The sequence below is a fragment of the Phaethon aethereus genome, assembly GCF_964289735.1.
Source record: "Phaethon aethereus genome assembly, chromosome: 18".
NCBI classification, from domain to species: domain Eukaryota; kingdom Metazoa; phylum Chordata; class Aves; order Phaethontiformes; family Phaethontidae; genus Phaethon; species Phaethon aethereus.
This window is the reverse complement of record NC_138594.1, coordinates 602,306-626,302: the sequence shown is the minus strand read 5'-3', so window position 1 is coordinate 626,302 and position 23,997 is coordinate 602,306. Positions and strand designations below refer to the sequence as shown.

Below are 23,997 nucleotides of genomic sequence, written 5' to 3'. Positions count from 1 at the left end.
AGAGGAGTGACTGAGGTTGGGAGATGGCATGAGGATGAAAAAATTAAGAATTTCGTTTTAATCATATGGAGCTTGACTTCATAGTTAGATAATCAGGAAAGTTTTAATTTTTTTAATATTAACTGCTTTATTTCCCTGTAAATCTAAGGAAGTTCATCTGGAATACTTGGGACCCCTCACTGACTGTGCAGAGAAGGGTATAGGAATGTATTTTATCTTCTGTTTTACTATGATCCTTTACCCTGAGAAACTAGACTTGTTTTGGGACAAGAACAATCTTCTGAGATAATTCTAAACAGCAAATAAAGTTTCTGGGTTCTTTAATGGTTCTTTATTCTTTCAGACCAAATAGTTTTGCTCTAAATTAAGTTATCTTGTGTACTTCAACAGGGTTTTATACCATGCTTTTGAAACTTTTTTCCTCAGGTTTCCCCATATGTGGTATTTTAGATGCTGAAGTCCTGTTTCGGATCTTGCTTTAAGCATTGGCATTTTTCTACAGCAATGGTTCTTTGTAAATAAATTAATACAGTCATATTAGAAAAGCATGAACAATGGTCTTATCTGAATTAAATTCTAGGAAATCGTCTGGTAGGCTATTTTTTAGATGCTATCCAATTCACATTTCAAAATTCAAGAGGCGAGGTAAACATCAAAGAGAAGTGAACTGTCTTTATTCCCTGCGATTGTTACGGAAAGAGCCTAACACAAGTTTTAGACAACTAAAACTGAATGACATGAATCACTTATCTAACTGACAGGGAGTTTACCACAGCCTTAATAACAATAACCAAAAATTTCCTTCAACCATGTAAATGCTGTAACATTCCAGCTGTAATTATTATAATTTTAGTCTTAGCTACCATTTGCTTCAGTTATTTATGTTTTAGTCTAAACACCTATTTAAGATCATATCTCCTTTAGGGTTTTTTTTAGATTATTATTGGGAATTGGGAAACCTTGATTTTCTCCTTTGTCCAGGCAAGATACAAAATTACGCTCTTTGAGTAAGCAACAAATGTAATTGTCAGATTACATGACATAATTTACGCAAAACTGTTCAAGTGTTTGTACCTAACTTTACATTTTCTTTATTCCATGAAAAATGCCTGAAACATAAGACCTGAATCATGCAGCATTTCAGATTGTCCTCTAACTTAACGCACATTTTAGAACTTTAAGGTGAGCTAGGAAAGTGAACATACAGAAGAAAATTGCTAATGTTTAGACATCTTTGCTATGTAAGAAGTGCTCTATTACAAAGGAAGAAACTGAAATTGCTGGTAGTACCAAAATATTCAGTGATGACAGAAAATGCAGCCAAATATGGTCAAATTTATTCTTGCTCTGTCCATTAAGCTAGTGTTTTCTTATGAAGTGATTCACACACTTTTCCTGTGGTAAGCTAAAAATAAACGTTAACCATTAAGCTGAGTAGCTGTATTGTGTGAATTTAGCAAGATTGTGTAAACTTGCATGCCTTACTAATCACCAGTCTCCAGAGGAGGAACCAAAAAGGGGACTTCAGGGACTGATAAAAGAAATATCTTGCCACGAGGAAAATAACAAGAATAGGAGAATGCTACCAGCAGCAAGTCAGTGAAATTTTGTAATAACTAGGGTAAAGGAAAAGGTGGCAGGGGGAAATCATGACCACAGACTCAACTGAAGAGCTATGCAATTACCCCCATACACTTTCTAGAAGCATGCATGTTAATTTAAGTACACGTAACCAATAGCAAGTGATATAGTAATCACTAATTAATGAATGTAAACTTGGGCAGGTTTTTTATTGTTTTGCTAATCATGTAACAATATAAACATGCTGTAGTTTTTGTACTGACCTAAGCTAGCTTTGTGGGGTACCACCTAGCTTCCAGGTTTGCGCAAACCTGCAATAAAGGGAATACTTCGACCCTGTGTGAATATTGGCCTTGCATACCGGGTAAAGATCCCACTCTTCGGGATGACACCTGTATCTGCAGGTCAAGCTGAACTGCAAGGAATGTATCACTGCTGCTATACCTTTATTGACAATTGTTGACTTCAAAACAAACAAATAAAGAAGAGTTCAGATTTTTTCTTTCTTCATTATAAAGTACCCACCATTGACTCAAAGAAGTACCACAGAATCAAGAACTTGGAAATTGTTATGTACTTACCCCATCCTATCACAATATATGTCTGTAGCAGTCGTCTTTCAGAGAGTACAACAGTTATCAATAATGTGTGCAGATAAATTCCTTCTACTAATAGCCAAAAATTATTTGCCCCAACAAAGTAATGCATGAAAAACTGGGCAGTCCTGCAAACAATTATAATCTGTAGAAATGAGAGACCGAGAATCAGTGTTAATATAGAAAAGCTCTGACAAATCCTGATTTTCTCTTGTTACTTTAGCAACCGTTTTAAAATTAGCACATAGTTGTGATATAACTGTGGTTCAGTCACATATCTCACAAGACTCTCCTTGCTGCTTGGGAGTGGCTGGAGAGGAATGCAACAGTTTAAAGGTTCCTTCATTGTCAGAGAGTTTGAGTGGAGCTGACAAGTAGGAAAAGACAGTGACAGTGTAGGCTGGGATATGTATTCTTTGTCATGATCTTAATATCAGAATTTTTACTGATGAGCTATTAAAATAATAGTTACCACTAACATCTTGCAGGTAAATTTGCTCATTGACATGGGCAAACTATATTCATACAATGTAACTTACCCACAGTGATCACAAATGAGAGATGTTGTTATTCCATTATCTAAACAAGTGTAAGAAAATTAGCACGTTTTCCTAATATAGAAAAGTCTTTAAACTATTTTTTTCTTTCTTAGAGTTCTTTCACAGCAAATACATTGTTTGATAACATCATCTTAAAAGCAAAATTCGTGTGCATTGCATTGTGCTAGGCATGCCAAGAGCGAAGAACTATAGTGTTACGTAAGTGCCAAACAGATGTGTAGGTTTCTTCCTAAAAATAGCAGGTGTAAGTTGTTTTGCTTAATTGTATGTTTCTAAATATAACATAAAAATGAATCTATTACAATTTATCAAATCAGATTTTTTTTTATTACCCCAAGCTTTATCAGCAAAATTTCACCATTCAAAGCTCAACTAACAAACAACTCAAAACTTGCTGCCAGATGTCAAACTTCCAAAACTGTAACCATTACGGCCACTAGCAGCATATATTTACTATTAGCAATGAACTAACAAGTTACCTCAGGACTGAGGTATAATATCCATCCAGTTTCATCATTTGGTTTTTTGGAGTAAATATTGTGGTATACAGTGTCTTTTATAAGAATTGCCATAGCACGCAAGATAAAAGATGCAAATAAATTCATATGGATGTAGTTTCTTGTGCAGTGAAGTTTTCTGTGGGAGCAAAAATAATGTATGAATCCTCTGGAATATATTTAATTTGCAGAAATAAAAAAGTACAATGCATATTGTTGCCATCAACAGATTTTGCTTATGAATTGTTTTTGTTTTTATGCTTATGAGGAAAATAAAATACAAGTTATTTACATTGGAAGCCAAGCAATAAATTCAGTTATATGAAAAGAAAAAAGTGTATACTGGGGTCTGTACTTTTAAAATGTATGTAAATTTGTACTAACCTGAGTGAAGAAAGTATAAGGAGAGCTAATATAAGTGAGATGAGAGAAAAATAATATCCTATAGTATACAACAGCTGTAATGTGGTAAGCAATTTATGTTCTTCTTCCTAGGCACAAAGAAGAAAAACGTGTTTTACATGCAGGCAGGTGGGCAGAGCACAAACACAGCTCAGAAACTTTTGAGTCCACCTTCTTTGGGTTGCAAGGTAGCCAGGGGAGGTTTCTGATGCCTGCTCCCTGCACTGCCTCATGAAACCAAGACTTTGAAGATACAGAGCGTGATCCCCAGCCTCACAAACCAGAGCTGATGAGTAATTGTTTTCATTTTATCTCGTACAAAGAGCTGAGCACTGTCGAGGTGAGGGTATCTAGTTTGCTCTTTATTCACCCCGGGAGAGCCATTCCCCCAGCTCCATGCTGTATCAGATCGGGAAGGATGGCATTTAGATTACGATGAATCCTCCGGTCTGTGACTAGCTAAATTTGAAAGGACCAGTTAATGGCTCATTAAATGCTAAAAAGCTCAGGAAATGGCAGGGAATGAGGTTGTCTGGCCTTGGCAGACTACAGCGATTTGAGGCAGATGATGGGATGCTTTGAATTTAAGTAATTTACTCGTTCAGTTACAGTCTTTTTCAATTTTATTAGGAGAAATTCAGCACATGTGAACACTGGACTCCGAACAGAAAATAATTTGTGGCATCGAAAGCAGGAATCCCCCTCCTTAATCTTTTCTTCTCTGCTTCTTCTGAATAAAATAACAGGTTTCCATTTGGTAATCTAAATGAAATCTGAACATCTTTTACAGGTATTCAGTGGAATGTTTTTTCAGTTACTCCAGAAGGGATTAAGAAGATTAAAGTATTAAGCCATAATATAAAACATACTTACATTTTTTTTTAAATTATTTTTCTCAGAACATTCTGAACTATCACGCCAAATGTCTGTGGAGTTTTCCTTCGTTTGCCAAGTCCCTTCATCCAAGCAGACTCTGTATACATTTCCTACACTTCCTGAAAGTAAACAGAGGTTTGGTCTGAAAGGTCAAAATAAAGTTTTCATTTTTCATACATGTTTTAAAGATTTTTCCCTTACACCACAGTAATAGACACCAGCCCTACTCAAAAAAAGGAATAAAAACACTTTTCTTTTGTCTTTGACAATATATTTTTCATATTTACATAAGACAAAGTAGGAATGTAATCTAGCAGAAATAAATTCCCAAAATGTACCTGGTATTTACAAAACATACATAGTTACTACATACAAAAGAAAAGCTTACATGTCACTTTTTTCCTGTTTCCTCATAAGTTCCATCAAGTATAGGCAGCACATTGCCCAACCTGTGCAGTCAAAATTGTAGGAGGAAGAGTATGGTTTGATTAGGGAATGATCTTTCTCTGAAACACCTGTGGCTGGTGTTTTATTTACACACTTTGGGGCCTGAATAGCAGCTGGTGTGAACCGGTGAAGCTTTCTTGGCTTTCGCTGCATTGTCCTAGTTTACACTAATTAAGAATTTGCCCATAACATCAGAAGAATGGTATGGGGACCCTGGTTGATGTTTGTTTGATGTTGTCCTCAACAGCTGCCTTCCATTTATTTCTACTCAGACCTGAGATTTTTTATTCATTTTTTAATTAGAAAGTATTTAAGGGTTGCAGCAACAACCAGAATATTTTATTTTGTTCAGGATAAGTGGAACTGAGAGAACTGCTTTGGGAACATAGTTTGCTGTGATGGTACAGCAAAGCTTCTAGCTGTGTGGAGACTAGACACTGAAAAAAATCTGAAGGCATCTATGAAATATGATCAGAAATCTTATTTCTAGACTACCCTAATTTTTCAGTGCTCAGGCTTGGAAATGATGACAAAACACAATAAATTTACTTCAAGCTTTCAAGCATTTCTGGTCCAAGTCCATCGTTTCCCGGAACAGACACAGCTATGCCTTGGAAGTGGGACCAGCAATGGAAATGGGGACCACAAGCAACCCTAATCCCAGTCCTGCAAAATATCTAGGACAAACAGACAGCTGGGCTGCCTCTAAATGCCTTTTCTCCTAAGGTGCTGTGGCATGGATGAGAATGCCAGATGAGCCCCACTGTGTTCTGCACTGTGAACAACATTAAAATCTTCATAACCTGGTGCAATGTCTTATACCTTGCTTTTGTAGAAATTTTGACAGTAACAGAGAAAAAAAGAGTCTCCATTACATGGAGGAAAGGAAAATGCTTTTATGTTCATTATGAAGATCTGAATTTGTTCTAAATGGTTGGCAGAAACAGTTGTTTGGGGGACTGGATAGAACCTGGATTTGTTTCTGCTTAGCAGCACAAAAAAAGGAAAAAGTATGATGTTACAGAACAAACCATGTGTGGGGTGTGCTGGAGAAAGCTAGGATAGGCAGCCTGTAGCAGTCTCCCATAAACTGAAGGACTCAGACACAGTTGGTCCTTCCAAGTGGTATTAGAAATGCAGCCAAGAAAGCCACATGTAGTTAAGAAAGGTGGTGTAGCAGGATTCAGAAATGCTGGGCTGCAGTGGTAGGAATGTCCTTTAATTTCTTTAGGACAAAGGGAATGTTGTTTGCTTTTAGGTGATTTTGCTCCTGCAGATGTTATTCTTTTTCCCTTCCTGAGAGCTTCCCTGCTCCACTCCCTCCAGGAAAATGCTGCTTGGAAAGCTTGTTTTTTCACCACACCACTTGCTGGTGGTGCATATGTCCTACTGGAGGGATGACTGCTTGGACTGCGGCTTTATTTGGCTATTCCAGTTTTCTGGGAGATAGCTTCATGTCTGGGGTCAGTGGGGACCCCAGAATCTGAACTTTAGAAACTGAACCCCAAATCTGTTACTGCCAATAAAGGCCTGGCAGTATGATTACGTGGTCTTGGAAATGTTTCTTTCTAGCAGACAATATGGAGCTGTAACAAGCACAGTTGGAGAAAAAGAGTAAATAATTAAACATCGACAACAATTTTGTGCCTCAGTTCAGAAAAGAGGTGAAAAGAGATGTGACAAGAAAGCCCTCGGCCACTTCAAAGGACACTGGGACAAGAGCGACCAGGACCGTCTGTCCTTTAGCTGGGTTCCCAGCATAAACTCAAAGAGAAGTTACCACTTTAACATTACCGTTTTCCAACCATGGCAAATATGAAGGACAAGGAACAGAGACATTTCCTGGGCGTGAGTAAGGCCAGCAAACAAATTGATCAAATGTCCCATTACAATGTATTCCTGGGGAGAGAAGCAAATAGAAGTTTTACAAAAAGTTGTTCAGATAATTGACAATCATGAAAACCAGTGTATACTGTTCCAGGTAACCTGCGAGCTACTCCAGAGTACTTACAAATTGTACCAGATGATAAACTTTGTGCAATGCTCAGTGCACAGTGCAGATATGGCTGCTACCCTTCTTCCCTGGATCTACACAAGAGCAGCAGGTTTTACATGCTTCATTATGAGATAAGGGTGTTGCTCAAAATAATCCTGAGACCTCTGTTGTCCAAATGTAACAGACATATTACAGTGTACTCTCACTCAGTTTTTGGTACATGCTGCAGATTTTTGCTAGTAAATGGAAGATATTACACCTTTCATGACCCATGTGACACTGGTTCTTAGTTCAGGCCACTGCCACCTTCTCAGATAGTGACTCCTCTTAGTCTTTGGGCAATAGAGGTTAGGGAGCTGATAATATCTCAGACTAACTCAGTTTTAAGCTTCACAGGTATCACATCACTCACAGGACTTAAGGTTAAGATACAATGTTTGATAATGCAGAACTAAAATGGTGCAATCGGGTTACAGTAATATAAGATAAAATGCATTAATGGTTGCACTAGTCTCACGGTTAATTTCTGTTTTTCTTCTAGGATAAGATGAAGTTCTCCTCTCTTAACTTTAATGCTTTTGCTCATTCAAAGATAGGAGAGTATATCCTGATTTTCTGTAATACTTAGCAATACTTTGAAAAACTCGTGTGGGAAGAAGAATACAGGGAACAACTAAGATTGCTGTGTGCTATCTCACCAGTATCTTTTTGGGGTGCTTCTGCTAAAATACAGAGCACAGCAGGTGCATTCTTAGTAATTCCCTTGTACCTTTGAGGCTGAATATCTGTGGCCCCATCTGCCTTATGACCTGTGTAGATATTAACATTTATAGCTGCATTTTTATTGTTCCTTTCTCTGAAATCTGATCAAGATTTGTTCAAGTGTGGATTGGGTAGGCTGCCAGGTGAAAAACGTTTTTTTCTCCATTTCATGAAAACTGGAGTTCTGAGTCCCTGCACTTCTGATCACCTGCTACAAACTACTGCCCTCTAATATCTTGCCCTGTGTCACTGCTTTTGAACTCCAGGGTCATCTGGCTTAGTTCTAATTGCCACCAAAAGCCAGCATTCTCTGCCTTCCCACCACAATACATTCTTCTTTTGCATCACACTAAGAGTTTCTGTACACCAGGTTTTCAGCACAAGTCATTGATCTCTAGTTTCTCTCACTACTCTTTCTCTTTCTTTCTTGTCAGATTTAGTTGTAAGCTACTTTGCAGATGTACTGGCTGGGCTGATATGTGCTTTGCTTCCTTTGCTTTCCAGAAAAACTTTTGTCCTCTCTGCGATCCTCATTACTCTGTCTTCTTGCCTCTATGACGTGTAGTTGCATAGTAATTGCATGTAATTTCTGGCAGCTTCTTTATCTGACCTTTCTGTGTTTTCTCCTTCCTTATTTCCCACAGCAAATATAAGCAGAAAAAGACAAGAGAGAAGAGAGGAGAGGAGAGGAGAGGAGAGGAGAGGAGAGGAGAGGAGAGGAGAGGAGAGGAGAGGAGAGGAGAGGAGAGGAGAGGAGAGGAGAGGAGAGGAGAGGAGAGGAGAGGAGAGGAGAGGAGAGGAGAGGAGAGGAGGGGAGAGGAGAGGAGAGGAGAGGAGAGGAGAGGAGAGGAGAGGAGGGGAGAGGAGGGGAGGGGAGGGGAGGGGAGGGGAGGGGAGGGGAGGGGAGGGGAGGGGAGGGGAGAGGAGGGGAGGGGAGGGGAGGGATGCTCATTAAATGCCCATGCCCAATAAACCGTGTCCTGAAGTGCGATGTCCACACATTTTTTTGAACACCTCCAGTGACAGTGACTCCACCACCTCCCTGGGCAGCCTGTTCCACTGGTTTGACCACTCTCTCAGTAAAGAAATTTTTCCTAGTATCCAATCTAAACCTCCCCTGGTGCAACTTGAGGCCATTTCCTCTTGTCCTATCGCTGGTTCCTTGGGAGAAGAGACCAACACCCACCTCACCACAACGCCCTTTCAGGTAGTTGTAGAGAATGATAAGGTCTCCCCTCAGCCTCCTCTTCTCCAGACTGAACAACCCCAGTTCCCTCAGCTGCTCCTTGTAAGACTCGTTCTCCAGACCCTTCACCAGCTTCGTTGCCCTTCTCTGGACACGCTTCAGCACCTCAATGTCCTTCTTGTAGTGAGGGGCCCAAAAATGGACACAGGATTCAAGGTGTGGCCTCACCAGTGCCGAGTACAGGGGCACAATCACTTCCCTACTCCTGATGGCCACACTAATACTGATACAGGCCAGGATGCTGTTGGCCTTCTTGGCCACCTGGGCATGCTGCTGGCTCACATTCAGCCCATTGTCAACCAGCACCCCCAGGTCCTTTTCCACCAGGCAGCTCTCCAGCTACTCCTCCCCAAGCCTGTAGCGTTGCATGGGGTTGTTGTGACCCAAGTGCAGGACCTGGCACTTGGCCTTGTTAAACCTCATACAGTTGACCTTGGCCCATCGATCCAGCCTGTCCAGATCCCTCTGCAGAGCCTTCCTACAACACTCCCACCCAACTTGGTGTCATCTGCAAACTTACTGAGGGAGCACTCAATCCCCTCATCCAGATCATCAATAAAGTTATTAAACAAGACCCGCCCCAAAACTGAGCCCTGGGGAACACCGCTTGTAACCGGCCGCAAACCAGATTTAACGCCATTCACCACAACTCTCTGGGCTCGGCCATCCAGCCAAGTTCTTTTACTCAACAAAGAGAATACATCTTTCTTTCTGAGAAAGTCTGCCTAACTTTTCTACTGTGTATCTTCATTAGTAATATTTTGACATCGGGTCATTCACCTTTGAAACCTTGAAGTCAAATAAAGATTTCTACAACATAGAAGGAAAACATATAGTTAGATCATAGGCATCTAGCAGCAAGTATTATTTTATAATCACATAAAAGTCTAAAAGTCCAGCATGATGAAGTGGACAAGGAAGAACTAGATAACTGAGAGCTTCAACTGAGTGACACCCTGACTCTTCCTGCATGTGCTTTTGGTACAGTGACTCTCCTACATGGTAACATCCTCTGTGCCTGGGAAGATCATGGAACAAAGCCTCCTAGAAGCGGTGCTAAGGCCCATGGAGGACAGTGAGGTGATTCTAGACAGTCAGCATGACTTCACCAAGGGCAAGTCCTGCCTGACCAACCTAGTGGCCTTCTATGGTGGAGTCACCACATTAATAGACAAGGGAAGAGCTACCGATGTCTATCTGGAGTTCTCGAAGGCCTTTGACAGAGTCCCCCACAACATCCTTCTCTCTAAATTGCAGAGAGATGGGTTTGGTGGGTGGACTGTTGGGTGGATGAGGAATTGGTTGGATGGTCGCATCCAGAGGGTAGTGGGCAAGGGCTCAATGTCCAAATGGAGATTGGTGACAAGTGGTGTCCCTCAGATGTTCATATATTGGGACCAGTACTCTTTAATATCTTCATCAATGACATAGACAGTGGGATCGAGTGCAGCCTCAGCAAGTTTGCAGATGACACCAAGCTGAGTGGTGCAGTTGACACACCTGAGACACAGGATGCCATCCAGATGGACCTGGACAAGCTCGAGGGATGGGCCCATGTGAATCTCATGAGGTTCAACAAGGCCAAGTGCAGGGACCTGCCCCTGGGTCGGGGCAACGCCGGGTATCAGGGGGTTGTAGTACAGGCTACAGTAGTAGTACAGCCTGCAGTACAGGCTGGGGGATGAAGGGATTGAGAGCAGCCCTGGTGAGAAGGACTTGGGGGTACTGGTGGATGAAAAGTTGTATATGAACCGGCAATGTGCACTCACAGCCCAGAAGGCCAACTGTGTCCTGGGCTGCATCCAAAGAAGTGTGGCCAACAGGGCAAGGGAGGAGATTCTGCCCCTCTACTCTGCTCTGGTGAGACTCCATCTGGAGTACTGCATCCAGCTCTGGAGCCCTCAGCACAGGAAAGACATGGACCTGTTGGAGTCCAGAGGAGAACCACAAAAATGTTCCAAGGGATGGAACATCTCTCCTATGAGGACACGCTGAGAGAGTTGGGGTTGTTTGGCCTGGAGAAGAGAAGGCTCTGGGGAGACCTTATTGCAGCCTGCCAGTACTTAAAAGAGGCCTATAAGAAAGATGGGGACAAACATTTTAGCAGGGCCTGTAGCGATGGGACAAGGGGTAATGGTTTTAAAATAGGAGGGTAGATTTAGAGTAGATATAAGGAAGAAATTTTTGATGATGTGGGTGGTGAAACATTGTCGCAAGTTGCCCAGACAGGTGGTAGTTGCCCCATCCCTGGGAAGATTCAAGGTCAGGTTGGATGAGGCTCTGAGCAACCTGCTCTAGTTGAAGATGTCTCTGCTCATTGCAGGGGGGTTGGAAGCAGCTGTGACTCCTGGATACATAGTGGGTCAACTTGAACAGGGGTTGGGCTATCTCCTTCAGCGCCACTAGTGGCCCACTGGTTAGCATGCTTTCCTGAAATACCATAGAATCATAGAACAGTGCAGGTTGGAAGGGTCCTTGAAAGACCATCTGGTCCAATATTTCTTTGGAAAAGGACCCTAGATGGGATTATTTAGCACCCTGTTCAATCAGGCCTTGAAAATCCCCAGTGATGGGAACTCCACCACACCCCTGTGGAGATTGTTGCAGTGAATGATTGTTCTCACTGTAAAAAATGTGTTTCTTTTATCAAGGAGAAACCTCTCCTGGTACAAATTGTACTCTTTGCCCCTTGACCTCTCCATGTGGCTCTTTGTGAAGAGAGAGACTTTCATCCTCTTTGTAGCTGCCCTTTACTTTGATGAGGTCCTTGCTGTACCTTCTGTTCTCCAGGGTGAAAAGACCTAACTCCTTCAGTCTTTCCTCATAGGGCAGGTTCTCCAGCCCTTCAGTCATCTCCATGGCCCTCCTTTGGACCCTCTTCATTCTGTCTGCATCTTTCTTGAATTGTGGGAACCAGAACTGGACACAGTGCTCCACATGAGGCCTGACAAACACTGAGTGGAGTGGGATGATCACTTTACCTCTGCTAGTAATGCCCCTGCAGATGTAGCCCAGAATCGGATTTGCTTTTGCTGAGGCAGTGGTGCATTGCTGACTTATGTTCAGCTTGTCCACCAGGACCCCCAGATTCCTTTCAGCAAGGCTGCTCCCCAGCCACACAGATCCTAGCCTATACTGAGCTCTTTGGTTATGCCTTTGTTAAATGCCTTACAGTTCTTGCTAGCCCACTCTTCTAGCCTGTCCAGGTCTCTCTCTAAGATGGCTCTGCCTTCTGACGTGTCCACCTCACCACCCAGTTTGGTGTCATCAGCAAACTTGGTGAGGGTGCTTTCAATGTTGTTGTGCCCAGATCATTTATGAAGATGTTGAACATCATGGGGCCCAGTAGTGATCCCTGGGGGACCCCAGTTGTGACAGGCTGCTAACCTGAGTCAAAACCATTTCTCACCACTGAGTATGACCTGTTAGCCAGTCTGTTACCCATCTCAAAACCCTCTATCCAATCTGTACCTTTCCAGCTTGTCCAGGAGAAGGCTGTGGGAAGCAGTGTTGAATGCTTTGATGAAGTCCAGGTAAAGAACATCCACTGCTCTCCCCACGTCGACAGCAGATGTTACCTTGTTGTAGAGGGTGATCAGGTTAGTCAGGCATGATTTGCTTTTGGTAAATCCATGCTGGCTTTTCCCAATCTCCTGCTTCATTTGGTTAGTAACAGTTTCTAGGAGGACTTGTTCCATTACTTTCCCAGGGATTGAATTAAGACTAATGGGCCTGTAGTTTCCTGGGTCTTCCTTTATTAGTGATTAGTTTCCCTGCCCTGTTTAGTAATGAGTCTATGTCTTTGTGTGTCTGCTCACATATGATGTTATTCTTGACATCTTTGGACAACTTCAGTTTTAGATGACCCTTAGCTCCTGACTTCATCTCTGCATGCCCTAGAAAAGTTCTGGTAGTCCTTGATGGGTATTTGACTGCCTTTGCATAGCTAGTATGCTGCTTTATTGCTTTGAACCACACCCAAAAGCTCAGGAATGAGTGGGCATTTCCTGCCCCATGTACACTATGAAAGCTGAACCAAGATCTTGACAGAGATAGAGGTCAGAAATGAGAATGGGGTTATGTTTTGTTTTCCCAGCTGTTACATCTTCACAGAGTAAACTAAGGCAAGTAGCTCATGCTGTTGCAAATACCAGGAGCTGCAGCTGCTTTGGAGCAGGTCAGTAGTGGAGGCTGAAGAACATGAGGATTCATTTCTTTAGCAAGCTGTCATGCCCAAGCAGAACTGTTCGTTTTTAGCAACTCCTAATTCAGTTGAAAGAAGAGAGCCTGGTATTGAATGTGATCACTAAAAATATTTCTTTCACTCACAGGGTATACCTTCCCTTTTGATTTTCAAAGGCCTGTGAAAGTTAGAGATTTCAATATTTTGGGAAAAGTTTAAGAACGTTTAAAACATAAAATATTACATAATTTAGGCTTGAAAAACTCTTTTTTTTCCCCTGCTGTTTTAAATTCCCAGGCCAATGCTTTAGATAGATTGATTTCCAACTTCTAAACTCATTTTGAATGATGAAAAATAAACACATTGACCTTATAAGACCATATTTTCTGGCTGACAAAGTTGCACACTACAATGTCATAAATGCAGCTTTCTGCCACTAGCGAAGTGAGTCAGAGCTCATAATATCATCCTGGAGTCTTCCTGTGCAGTTGATGGCGTGAGGTAGCCACCAAGCAAGATGACCATGAATGTATCACTTGCACACAGGAGCAGAGACCTGCCTGTAGCCAGTGAGTACAAAACATAGAGCACAGTTTCACTCAATCTTTCCTTAGTAGCTGCAGTCACCTCTCTCCCAGCTACTTCTTTAAATTCTCCAACCACTCAAACCAAGCCTGTGTCATCCTTTCTTGAAGACAGATATCTAGCTGAGCAGAGTTTATAATTTTTAGACTGAAATAATCACAGATTATAAACTACCCTTTTGCCAAGCAGCATAAAACTTCAAGCATTCAACCAGCGGTAGGAGATGTGGTGTTCCTCCCTCTGCCACTTTTAAGGAGAAGACACTGTTCTCTGAAGCTACGCTGCTCTTCAGCCAAGAATCCAAAAGCCATGGAGGCAGGAGAATAAATAAGAGACTCTAAGCTAATGGTTACAGGTGAACATGGGGCAACCTGGTCTCTGTATCTTAGGTTATTAACCTAATGAGTGTATCACAAAACGCATAAGCAGTCCTATAAGAGAGAAGCTCACCAGCTGACTTGACTAGGCAGAAAACAGACTCTGTCTTGCCTCATGTGTTTTGGATTCTTGTCTGCCATGGCTCAGTTTCTAAGGTATAGAAATGGGAGACATCTTCTTTCCCCTGGTCTGTTATCCTGTGTTTAGCATAATTTCCAGGAATATGGCTTTGGCTTCCTTCAGGCTGAAAAGGGAAGTGAAAACTGGTTTCCTTCATCCAAAGGATGTGGTTCTTACCAACAATGGGTAGCAGCTACCTCTTGACCAGGCACTCAGTGCCACACTATCATGGTAGCTCAGCACCAGCTGTTCAATGGTTCCTTTCTGTATATGATCTGGTTTTACATATAGGAACCTAATATGTTTCTGGACAAAGAGAACCATTAACTTCATGATTGCATGTTTGCATGTCTCATTACAGCTGATTGTTCTACATACAGAATTTATAATCAGACACAAAGCAACTAAAAGAATATCTGTGTATTCATCAATGTTACTTAACACATCGCTTTATTGTGCTGTTTGTTTCCTTACCGGTATTTACAGTTGATTCCTGCAGCATTTTCAAGCATTCTTGTTTATATTTGTTCCATCCAGTAGTGGTTTTTTCCAGCACAGATCCTTTGGCCTGTGAGTGAAAACACTGAACATGAGGAAAATCTGTTAGAACCTTGAGGTTTTTTACAGGTAAGTTTCTTTCCATTTTAAGAAATTTAAGAGGATAGGAGAGAGGAGAGGAGAATGGAGGAATTACAGGTGAGCAGGGAGGTAAAGACAGACCCTTTCCTTCTCCAGGAAACTATGAGTGAAATTTCTTCAGTTGTTGTCTTTGCCTGAGCAAGGTATGTATTGACATGGTGCTATATCACCACAGAAATCTATTCAATTTGTATAAAGTCCCGTTTAAAAAAAACACACAGATATTTAATTGCTAGGACCTGTGCATCAAAAACATTGACATTTCATTCCTCCACTGTAGAAAATGGGAGCTTATCTTCACAAATTTTACAGTCTTTGCAGGCTTTTTACAGTCAATTTATGCCAAGGTCAGCTAATACTTCTCATGTATTTATGTTTCTGCTAGATTAATTTAGGAATCTGATGATAATTTGGAGGACTGTTTATTTTTAGAGTATCTTAAAGATAATTAAGCCCACCTCATTGAGTAGTACAGTAAAAAATTGAATAAAAGAGTACTGAATAAGCCATACTGTTTAGCTACTGACACCTTTTCTCCAATGCATTCTGTACTCCTGCCCAGCACTTCAAAGACAACTTCTTTCTCCAACAGCTGCAGCTATGCCATAGACATCTTTCTTTTCCTCATCTCTTTTGAGAAAGCACAATTGTAAATCTTAGTTTTACTTGCCCATCTGCACCAAATATGTCGCCCTTTTTGATTGGACAGGACACAGTTTTGCTGTCCTCTTGTGTCCATAAGGGAGAAGAATCTTTGCCTTCAATATTTCTCACATAGTGAAACAGAACATTATTTTTATCCATGACAAAATTTTCTCTATAGAAAACATCTCACACAAATGAAGTTTTATGTCCTGAGCTTCTGTAGGTACATTTATTTTCTTCTTCTTTTTTTTTTTTTGTTTTAAATATATTCAAAGCTGGTTTTGCTTAGGCCTTTCTATTCCTGAAGCTCAAGGGCAGCCTTGGCTACAGTGGAATGGAAATGGTGGAGTTCAAGATCCTTAGGGCAGTGAGGAGGGCGAGCTCCCCACCCTGGACTTCAGGAGAGCAGACTTCGGCCTCTTCAGGGATCTGCTTGGTAGAATATCATGGGATAAAGCCCTGGAGGGAAGAGGGACCCAAGCAAACTGGTTCATATTCGAGCATCACCTCCTCTAAGCTCAGGAGTGATGCATCCCAGCAAAGAGGAAGTCAGGCAAAAGCACCTGGAGGCCTGCATGGATGAGCAAGGAGCTCATCAATAAACTCAAAAACAAAAAGGAAACCTGCAGAGGGTGGAAGCAAGGACAGGTAGTCTGGGAGGAATACAGAGAAATTGTATTCCTCCTTTTTTTGGAGGAATTGCACCTCTCCTATGAAGACAGACTGAGACAGTTGGGGTTATTCAGCATGGAGAAGAGAAGGCTCTGGGGAGAGCTTACTGGAGCTTTCCAGGACCTGAAGGGGGCCTACAAGAAACCTGGAGAGGGACTTTTTGTAAAAAAGAGCATAGGGACATAAAATAGGACAGGGGGTAATAGCTTTAAACTGAAAGGGCGTAGATTTAGATTAGATATATGACAAAATTCTTCACGATGAAGGTGGTGAGACACTGGAACAGGTTGCCCAGAGAAGTCGTGGATGCCCTGTCCCTGGAAATGTTCAAGGATGGGTTGGATGGGACTTTGAGCAACCTGGTGTAATAGAAGCTGTCCCTGTCCATGGCAGGGCGGTTAGAACTAGAGGACCTTTAAAGGTCCCTTCCAATCCAAACCATTCTATGATTCTATGATTCTACAGTGATGATGCCAGAGGAGATCAAGAATCCCTTCAAATTATGAAAAGCTAGATTTCTGGTGAGAATATTATCTAGAATAATTGCATTGATGTGGTCTGTTTAGAGAGAATAGAAATAAAAGCACTTCAAGAACAATCTCCTTTTTATTAGTTGAGCCTTGAAGATAGGCTCAGCTTTGGATTTAGTCAGTTTAATGACAGCAGATTCTGCAGAGTCACCTCTGGTGTCTGGAAATCAACCATTCCATGATTACAAAGAGCTGCCTGCTCTTCTTGTGGACTCCTGGCTCCCGGCTCTTTCTCTTTGCCTGCTCACCCTGTGCTGTGTTCTGGAAGCTTCTGTCCTCAAACTGGTTTAGCTGCTCCTAAAAGCAAGAGCAATCCACCCTCAATCCACAGGGTCCTACTGGACCTATAACCCACTCTCTTCTTTTCCAGGTGAAGATAGGCTGAGAACACAAATGAAGAAAAAAGTGTGTTGGTGGCTAAATGGGCGCTTGCTCTGATGGACAAATTCTGGCTGGTTGTATGGGAGAGGACTGCTGCATTTATAAGAGATGAATGGCACTGTGGCTGCAGAAACACACAGAAGAAACACAGATGTTGAGGCAATTGTCAGTGGTGTTAGAAAAGGGAATGAAAGAAGAGGCTGAGGAGCCCTGCTTGGACATGCTGACCTTGAGTGCCCCTTTGGCACCGGGAAGCAGATAAGGAGAAAAGAGAGAGACCTAGATGTTAGCATGAAAGGATGAGATCAGGGATGTAGATCAACAGCTGCTAACACAGAGGACAGAATTAAATTTGTCTCCACTGATGAAATTACTCCTAATATAAAATCTGCTCTGCTGTTAAAAAAAAAAAATTCCCAGCTATAGACATATTTTAATAATGATTTTATATATAGTGACTGATGTGTTTAGGATGTGGTGGACATCTGTGACATACACCTTGTCAGTATAAGAGTTGCAATTGTCCTGAAGGGACTCTCATATTTTAACTTGTTCTCTGTAAATATTCATCTTTCTGACACATCTTTATCACACGATACTCTGACTGCTGAGGCCTTTGAGAGGGCCATAGCTGATAATTACTGTTTAGGAAAGGAATGGCTAAAAACAGAAGAGTTAAATACAAAATTGCTTCATGATGTGTTAGATTTGGGCTGTTGAAGAAATGCCCCATTAAGAGCAAAGCAATAGAGAAAAGATAATGCTAGATACTGCTTACAGTTCAGTATCAGCATGATCATTATTTATCCAGGGAAAAGAACATCAGCCTAAGCAGTCTCTGTGTAATATGCCAGATGGGCTCCTGAAGCCACGGCTTTGAGAGGCCAAAGGTGAGCAAGTAGTCAAAGAACACTGTCACTATAAGTCATCAAAAATGAAAAATTCACTACTGGTTGAAAATGTTACCAATTGTAACGATCAAATTTTGCAGTGCAGACTAAATACAAGTTCTCTAAAAAGCAACACTTCTTATACCAAAGGACACTTTTCAACTCTCCAGAGAAAACCAATTGCCTTTTGTCTGGACTAGACTCTTTTTGGAAACTGCCTTTCACATGTATGTGGTTGTCCTGAGCTTGTCTGAGCTTGGTGATGTGCCAAGGGCTAAGATAAATAACCAGGGAAATGAACTTTACCTGTATCTTTTTCTTTGAACCTACATTTACTGGAAAAATAAAGAAAATTATATTTATTTACTTTCAAAACAAGAACAGTGGACACTATTAGCTAGCTGTTATATGAGACCATTCTTTCAGCATGTTTTTGCTGTGTAAAATGTTGACTGCCCAATACTCTGCTTTTAGTCTCTCAGCTAATTTCCAGACACCCTACTTAAAATTCCAGGGAGGAGAAAGACTATAATTATTCTTCCTCAGATGGGCTTGGAAGATAAGGAGAGAATATTTACAGCAGCCATGAGAAAGGAATGCATGTTTCCAAAATAAAAAGCGTCTTGATATTTCCCTCATGTAGGCCTCGAAATGCTGGGAGCCAGGGGAGATTCTTCAGACACTCCTGGGTCAGTGAACCTCATTTGAAGAGGCAAAGACATGGAGATGACTCATTTGTAGAAAAGACTGATTGATTTAAGGGGTAACACTTCAGTTTGTAATAAACAAATGTATTAAACAGCAAAGGAAACACAAGGAAAGCCTCACAGTGGCTACCTGGCTGTTTGGTTCCATTCCTAGAGATGAGGTTGACATATAGTCATGAAGAAGCTCACTCAACAAGAGTGAGGAGCAGTTTAGGCATAAATGACAGTTTCACATCACCTTCTTATGCAACTGTCAGTTTCTGCAAAGCTGCAAGCAGTCAGATAGCCAATACCTGGTCACTATACCTGATGTAAATATCTGTGAAATGTTTCATTTTCTACCATAAGACTTTCTGATGAAAAAAACAAATCAAGCCTCTATAAAATCAGAGCTGCCCCTGACAAAAAATTAAGAGCTGCCATCTGTCCTCAAAAGTTAATTTGACATATAATTAGAAGAATGTATAAAATAATTTAAATTATTGATCAAAAAATGTGCATATGATTGGAAATCAACAGGGGAGCAGACAATGACCAGTTAGTAAGGGCCATTTAGATCACAGAGGAATATGAACCCCTCTGCAGACCATGTACCGTGATAGACCTAATGCAACATTTTACTCCTAGAAGCCACAGCTGGAGGATATATATCAGAACTTTTGGAGAATTTATGTTTAGCTGTAGAAATAAAGTGACATGAGCCATCTGTAGACAATGTTGCAATACAGGAGACTATTGACATTTCTGGAGTCGTACATACAAGGTAGTATGTTGAAAAGGAGTACAAGACAGTATTAATGAGTAATATTTGTCCCTGATGCAACTCTGCTTGGATAGTATGAGTAATTCTGATGGACACACCTCAAAAGACATGGAAACAAATTTGCAAGTTGTAAGGAAAGTGCTGGAGCGGCCTTAATCACTCAACTAAAAGACTGAGAAATCCCCATAGATTTATCTTACCAAAGAAATGATAAACAGATATTAAACAGCAAACCACGATGACTTGAATGACAGCAACTTGTGAACTGATCATCAACTACTTACACAGGGATTACCAAAACTAGTTAAAAAAAGGAAACTTGCTGTTCATATGTGACTGTTCAGTCTGCAGTGGTCCCCACTATCTCTGGGGAAAATCTATAAGGATATATTTATACAGAAAGGCTGAAGAATATTGGCAGCACCTTGGAATGAGGAAAATAGCTTTCTTTCCTCTCTTGGCTTGAAAGAAATTGGTGCAGGTTCACCAGATGGAAGACTTCAGTGTTTCTGCAGTGGGACATCCTGTTAAGGCTCTTCTGCATTAAGTGCACTACAGAGCTATTCACTGTCTGGTGAGAAAGCAAACTGTGTGGGCTGGGAATAAGGAACCAGCCTTAAGAGGGAGGGGGAAATTAATGAAGTGGGACATCTTGATGTCGTATGCCTGTTTAACCAAGTGAAAAATGTTCAACAAAAAAATCGGAGACAGGCTTGCCTCTGTATCTTACATCCCTGTCACTATTATTTTTCAGAGAGGGTTGCAGGTTCTCTCAGAAGAAGGAGGAGAGTCTGCAGTCTGTATCAATGTGAGGAGCACAGCAATCACTGCTGACATCATGGGGGCTTTTCCTGCTTTTGCCATGTGTGGGAGAAGGCCTGGGCAATCCTGTGGGTTGGTCTGAGAAGAAACGACAAATTGCTTTCCATATCTGACATGGGTCTGTGATTACAGATCCCAGTGAGGTTTTATTATGATCTAAATTTTGGGCTACTCAGTGCTATCTAAACTTGCATACAATGCATGCTCAGTGGTAGAAATACAAGCTTTCAGGTAAATTTACCGTGATCTCAAGCAGTGGCAACATGCAGTTCAGCACGGCTTTTGATCTGTTTTATGTTTCAGTTGACATTCAGCCATTAACATGTAAACAGGACTTCTGACTGAGAAGAAATTAAACTTAAACATCCAGGACAGAAACTCAGAAAGTCCGCGACCTTTTGCCCTACACTGGACATTTCTTCACTTCAGGCTATCTGAAGTTTGACTGGTAGCAAATGAACTACCTCAGCCTGTGAGCCTTGGCACCTGGCTTGCACCAAAGTTCACCTGTACTGAAATTTAATCAGACTTCCCTGGAAGCGTCTTTCAATCCACCTGGTTTGCTCAGAGCCTGCAAACTGCACGTGACACGACTGTTTAAAAATATGTTGGATGCAGCAGAAAACATTTCCTGAAGCTCTTGCTTAGGGAGTGGATTATAATGATAAACCTCCAAGATTGCAAACAGACTGGTTTACATTTTTTTTTTCATAACTGACCACTGTATAATCAGGATTTCACCCTTTTATTTTTTTATACTAAGCTAACGGTGAAATGAAATGTTTCTGTTATTCAAACAGAATTTTATTATGGACAGAAAAAAACTTCAATTTAGGTATAAACTAGAGCTTAAATATTTCTTTATTCTTTCAGACATGATCCTGGTTTACTCAAATTGATGTTTTTCATTTCTATATATGTGTTTGTTAGAAAATACAGATATAGTGATTTATGATTGTTATTTCTTTAAATTTTTTTCTTATTAAATAGAATATAAAGAATTATAACACATATTTCTTTAAACAAGTTATAGGAATCAGTATGACAAAGTAATTCACTGTGATTTATAGTTTTGCTAAGTTTTGATCTCACAGACGTAATTGTGAGATTTTCTGTTAACATTGATGGAACCAGTGTTTTGCCTACAGATTTAAGGTGTCTCACAAACCTAAGAGTTGTTTCAGTTCTACATTCATTCACATGAGAGAAGCTCTGGATTTGAATTACACAAAAGCTTTAATAATATTTTCTATTAAAAAAAAAAAAGAAACAGAATATGTTCTCCTGGTACCTTTTTCTTCATAAAAATGCTAGGAACACAATTACGGTCTCTACAGCATGTACACATGCAAACCCACTTCCTTAGTAATCCAGCCAAATGGAAGACAAGTGGCTAGAAATACCTTATTACTTCAGTTTAAAGTAAGCCTGTCAATTACACTTGTTCTCATGTACACTTATTTCATAGAAATGTACCCTAGATCTATATATGAATTTTACTGAGATGAATTGAAATCTACTACATCTTAGTAATTTTTTTAAATTTATAAAAATCAAGGTTGATATTAATAAATAAATAATAATTATTAAAAACATATATGAAAATTTCCTTGAAGTGAATTACACTGAGATAATTTGTCATTAAATACCTAAAACTCTTCCACATTATGAGACAACACAGAAAAGAAGTAAGCTTTCAGATTTTTTTATAGATCTAGAAAAATAAGTGAATAGTTTAGTAGATCTCTACAAGAAATAAAAGTAGAAATTGCATACAGATTTACTAGCCTTCTGTCAGAAGCTGAGGTGCAGAATGAAACCAGTAACAACATATTTCACAAATGTGAGATTCAGTGCTCACCCCATTGTACCAAAGGCTAAAAGACTGTGCTAGAAACAAAGTAAAGCTGTTTTCAGAACAGTGGGAAAACAGTAGAAAATAAACATGATTTGCAATAGTATTAATATCTGGCAGGAAAATTGAAAAATAAATATAATTCAATACTGACCCATGTTGGTATGAAAAGATGGTATAAATGGATGTAAACACAATTTATTAACTGTATGAACAAGCATTAATAGAAGAAAATTCTAATAAATGATCTAGTCAGAGTGAGTTCTAATAAAACTTTACAGCTCCTCAGTCAAAATTTCTCATTACTAATTTTTAGTAAACATAAACTGTTATGTCAGAACTATTTCTGAAACAAATATGCTGTTTGTGAAGGTTAAAATATTTCACTTTTATTCTGTCACTTATTTCACTTTTATACTGTCCATTATTAATTATTGAATTACCTTACCTGTTTCACTAGAATCAATATCATGACAGAGCTGGCAGGTGCGGGAGATATTCTGGACCAGAGTCCCATGCTGGAACAGAGAACAAAAAGAGTCACCATGCCCATTCTAATAAATTTGGCCACAATATGCTGCTATTTCACTCAACTATAGATCAATTATATCACCCTATCCTGTGGAAAAAAAAAAAGTAAAATGTCTTCTTTTATGAGTGCAACTGTTTCATGAATCTTCTTACAAGTAAGTAAGGAGGTCTACTAAAGTGTCTAGGCTTGCTAGACTCCAACTGTGTTTTGTTTTTTCTGATTAAAGGCAGAGAGAATTTACTCCAAACTTCACAGAAAGTCTGCTTACTGTAGCTTGTCCTTTAGCCAATAAGAAGTCGGAAAACTATTAAAACATTAAAAGGCTGATCCTGTTCCCTTGAAACTCCATGGGAATTTTGCCAGTGGTTTTGCAAGAATGCAATCCAGCTCCATAAATACATATATATATTTATACACACCTCATGAAACCATTAAAAGATGCCCTAGAACACAGAAAAACTTTGTGTAGGAAGCTTGCTGAATCTAGTTGGCTGTTATGAAGCAGATCAGTAATAGCTGTTTTTATCCTTTCTGATAATATTTTGTCAAATATGCCCAGTCAGTTCAGGACTGAGGAGAAGCTAAATGTATGGCAAATTATGTTACTAGCAGTTAAAGTTTCACGACAAGTCTTGTGTCATTTTGTATTTTTTTCACAGCTTCAGCTGAGAGGTTGGAGAAACTACCAATGAATTTCAACTTTAATTTTCAAAAAAATTGTTTGCGACTTTTCTAGTTGCAGAGAAAAGCCTGAAAACATAAATAAATCTATGTGTTATACAGGCTCGGGGAATAAAACAATTTATAATATAATAATTTTAGAGTCTAGATTACGATTGTCATGATTTGAGTTGGCCATATGGAGAGTCAAGCAGATGTTGCCTCCTTCATTTCCAAGAGAAATGAAACTTGCAGCTATTCATACCAGAGGATGGCTCATGCCCTTTCCAGAACTCACAGGTGTCCTGAGCAGCTCAGCTGGAGAACAGGCAGAGGTGCAACACTAGGGCTGTGGAGGCCAGCAGTAGCCTAGTTTTCAATGCCAGACATAGGCTAAACCCAAACTGTGTGGCAGACACACCCTGCATCACACACCATCAATCTGGCCAGCAGTGTGACCTCACTCCCCCTCTATACATCTGCCAAAACTTTCTTCTGGAGGAAACCAGCAGATGGAAGGGCATGATGTGTACCCATGCCTCGTCTTTACATAAGATGTGGTAAAAAAGAGTAATGGGACATGGGGTATGGAAGTACTCTGGGGACAAATATTTCAGGGTGGAAACACATCCAGCCCACTCTAGTAAGGGCACTGGCTGCTCTGCAGTACTG

The 23,997-nt window shown here is 40.4% G+C and overlaps 1 protein-coding gene across 1 annotated transcript in view; it reads right to left on the bottom strand.

The window, feature by feature from the left end:
* Nucleotides 1-23,059, bottom strand: part of GLP2R (glucagon like peptide 2 receptor) — a gene marked incomplete at its 3' end in the record, with an annotated part of 43,294 nt that extends 20,235 nt beyond the window's left edge. The window contains exons 1-7 of the mRNA XM_082008238.1: nucleotides 22,582-23,059; nucleotides 14,704-14,797; nucleotides 6,754-6,858; nucleotides 4,510-4,631; nucleotides 3,619-3,725; nucleotides 3,217-3,373; nucleotides 2,163-2,322 (exon numbers count right to left, since the gene is read on the bottom strand). Coding sequence (XP_081864364.1) covers nucleotides 2,163-2,322; nucleotides 3,217-3,373; nucleotides 3,619-3,725; nucleotides 4,510-4,631; nucleotides 6,754-6,858; nucleotides 14,704-14,797; nucleotides 22,582-22,686 — 850 coding nt within the window. The 5' untranslated portion in view covers nucleotides 22,687-23,059. The remainder of the gene's footprint in view (nucleotides 1-2,162; nucleotides 2,323-3,216; nucleotides 3,374-3,618; nucleotides 3,726-4,509; nucleotides 4,632-6,753; nucleotides 6,859-14,703; nucleotides 14,798-22,581) is intronic.
* Nucleotides 23,060-23,997: the final 938 nt, after the last annotated feature.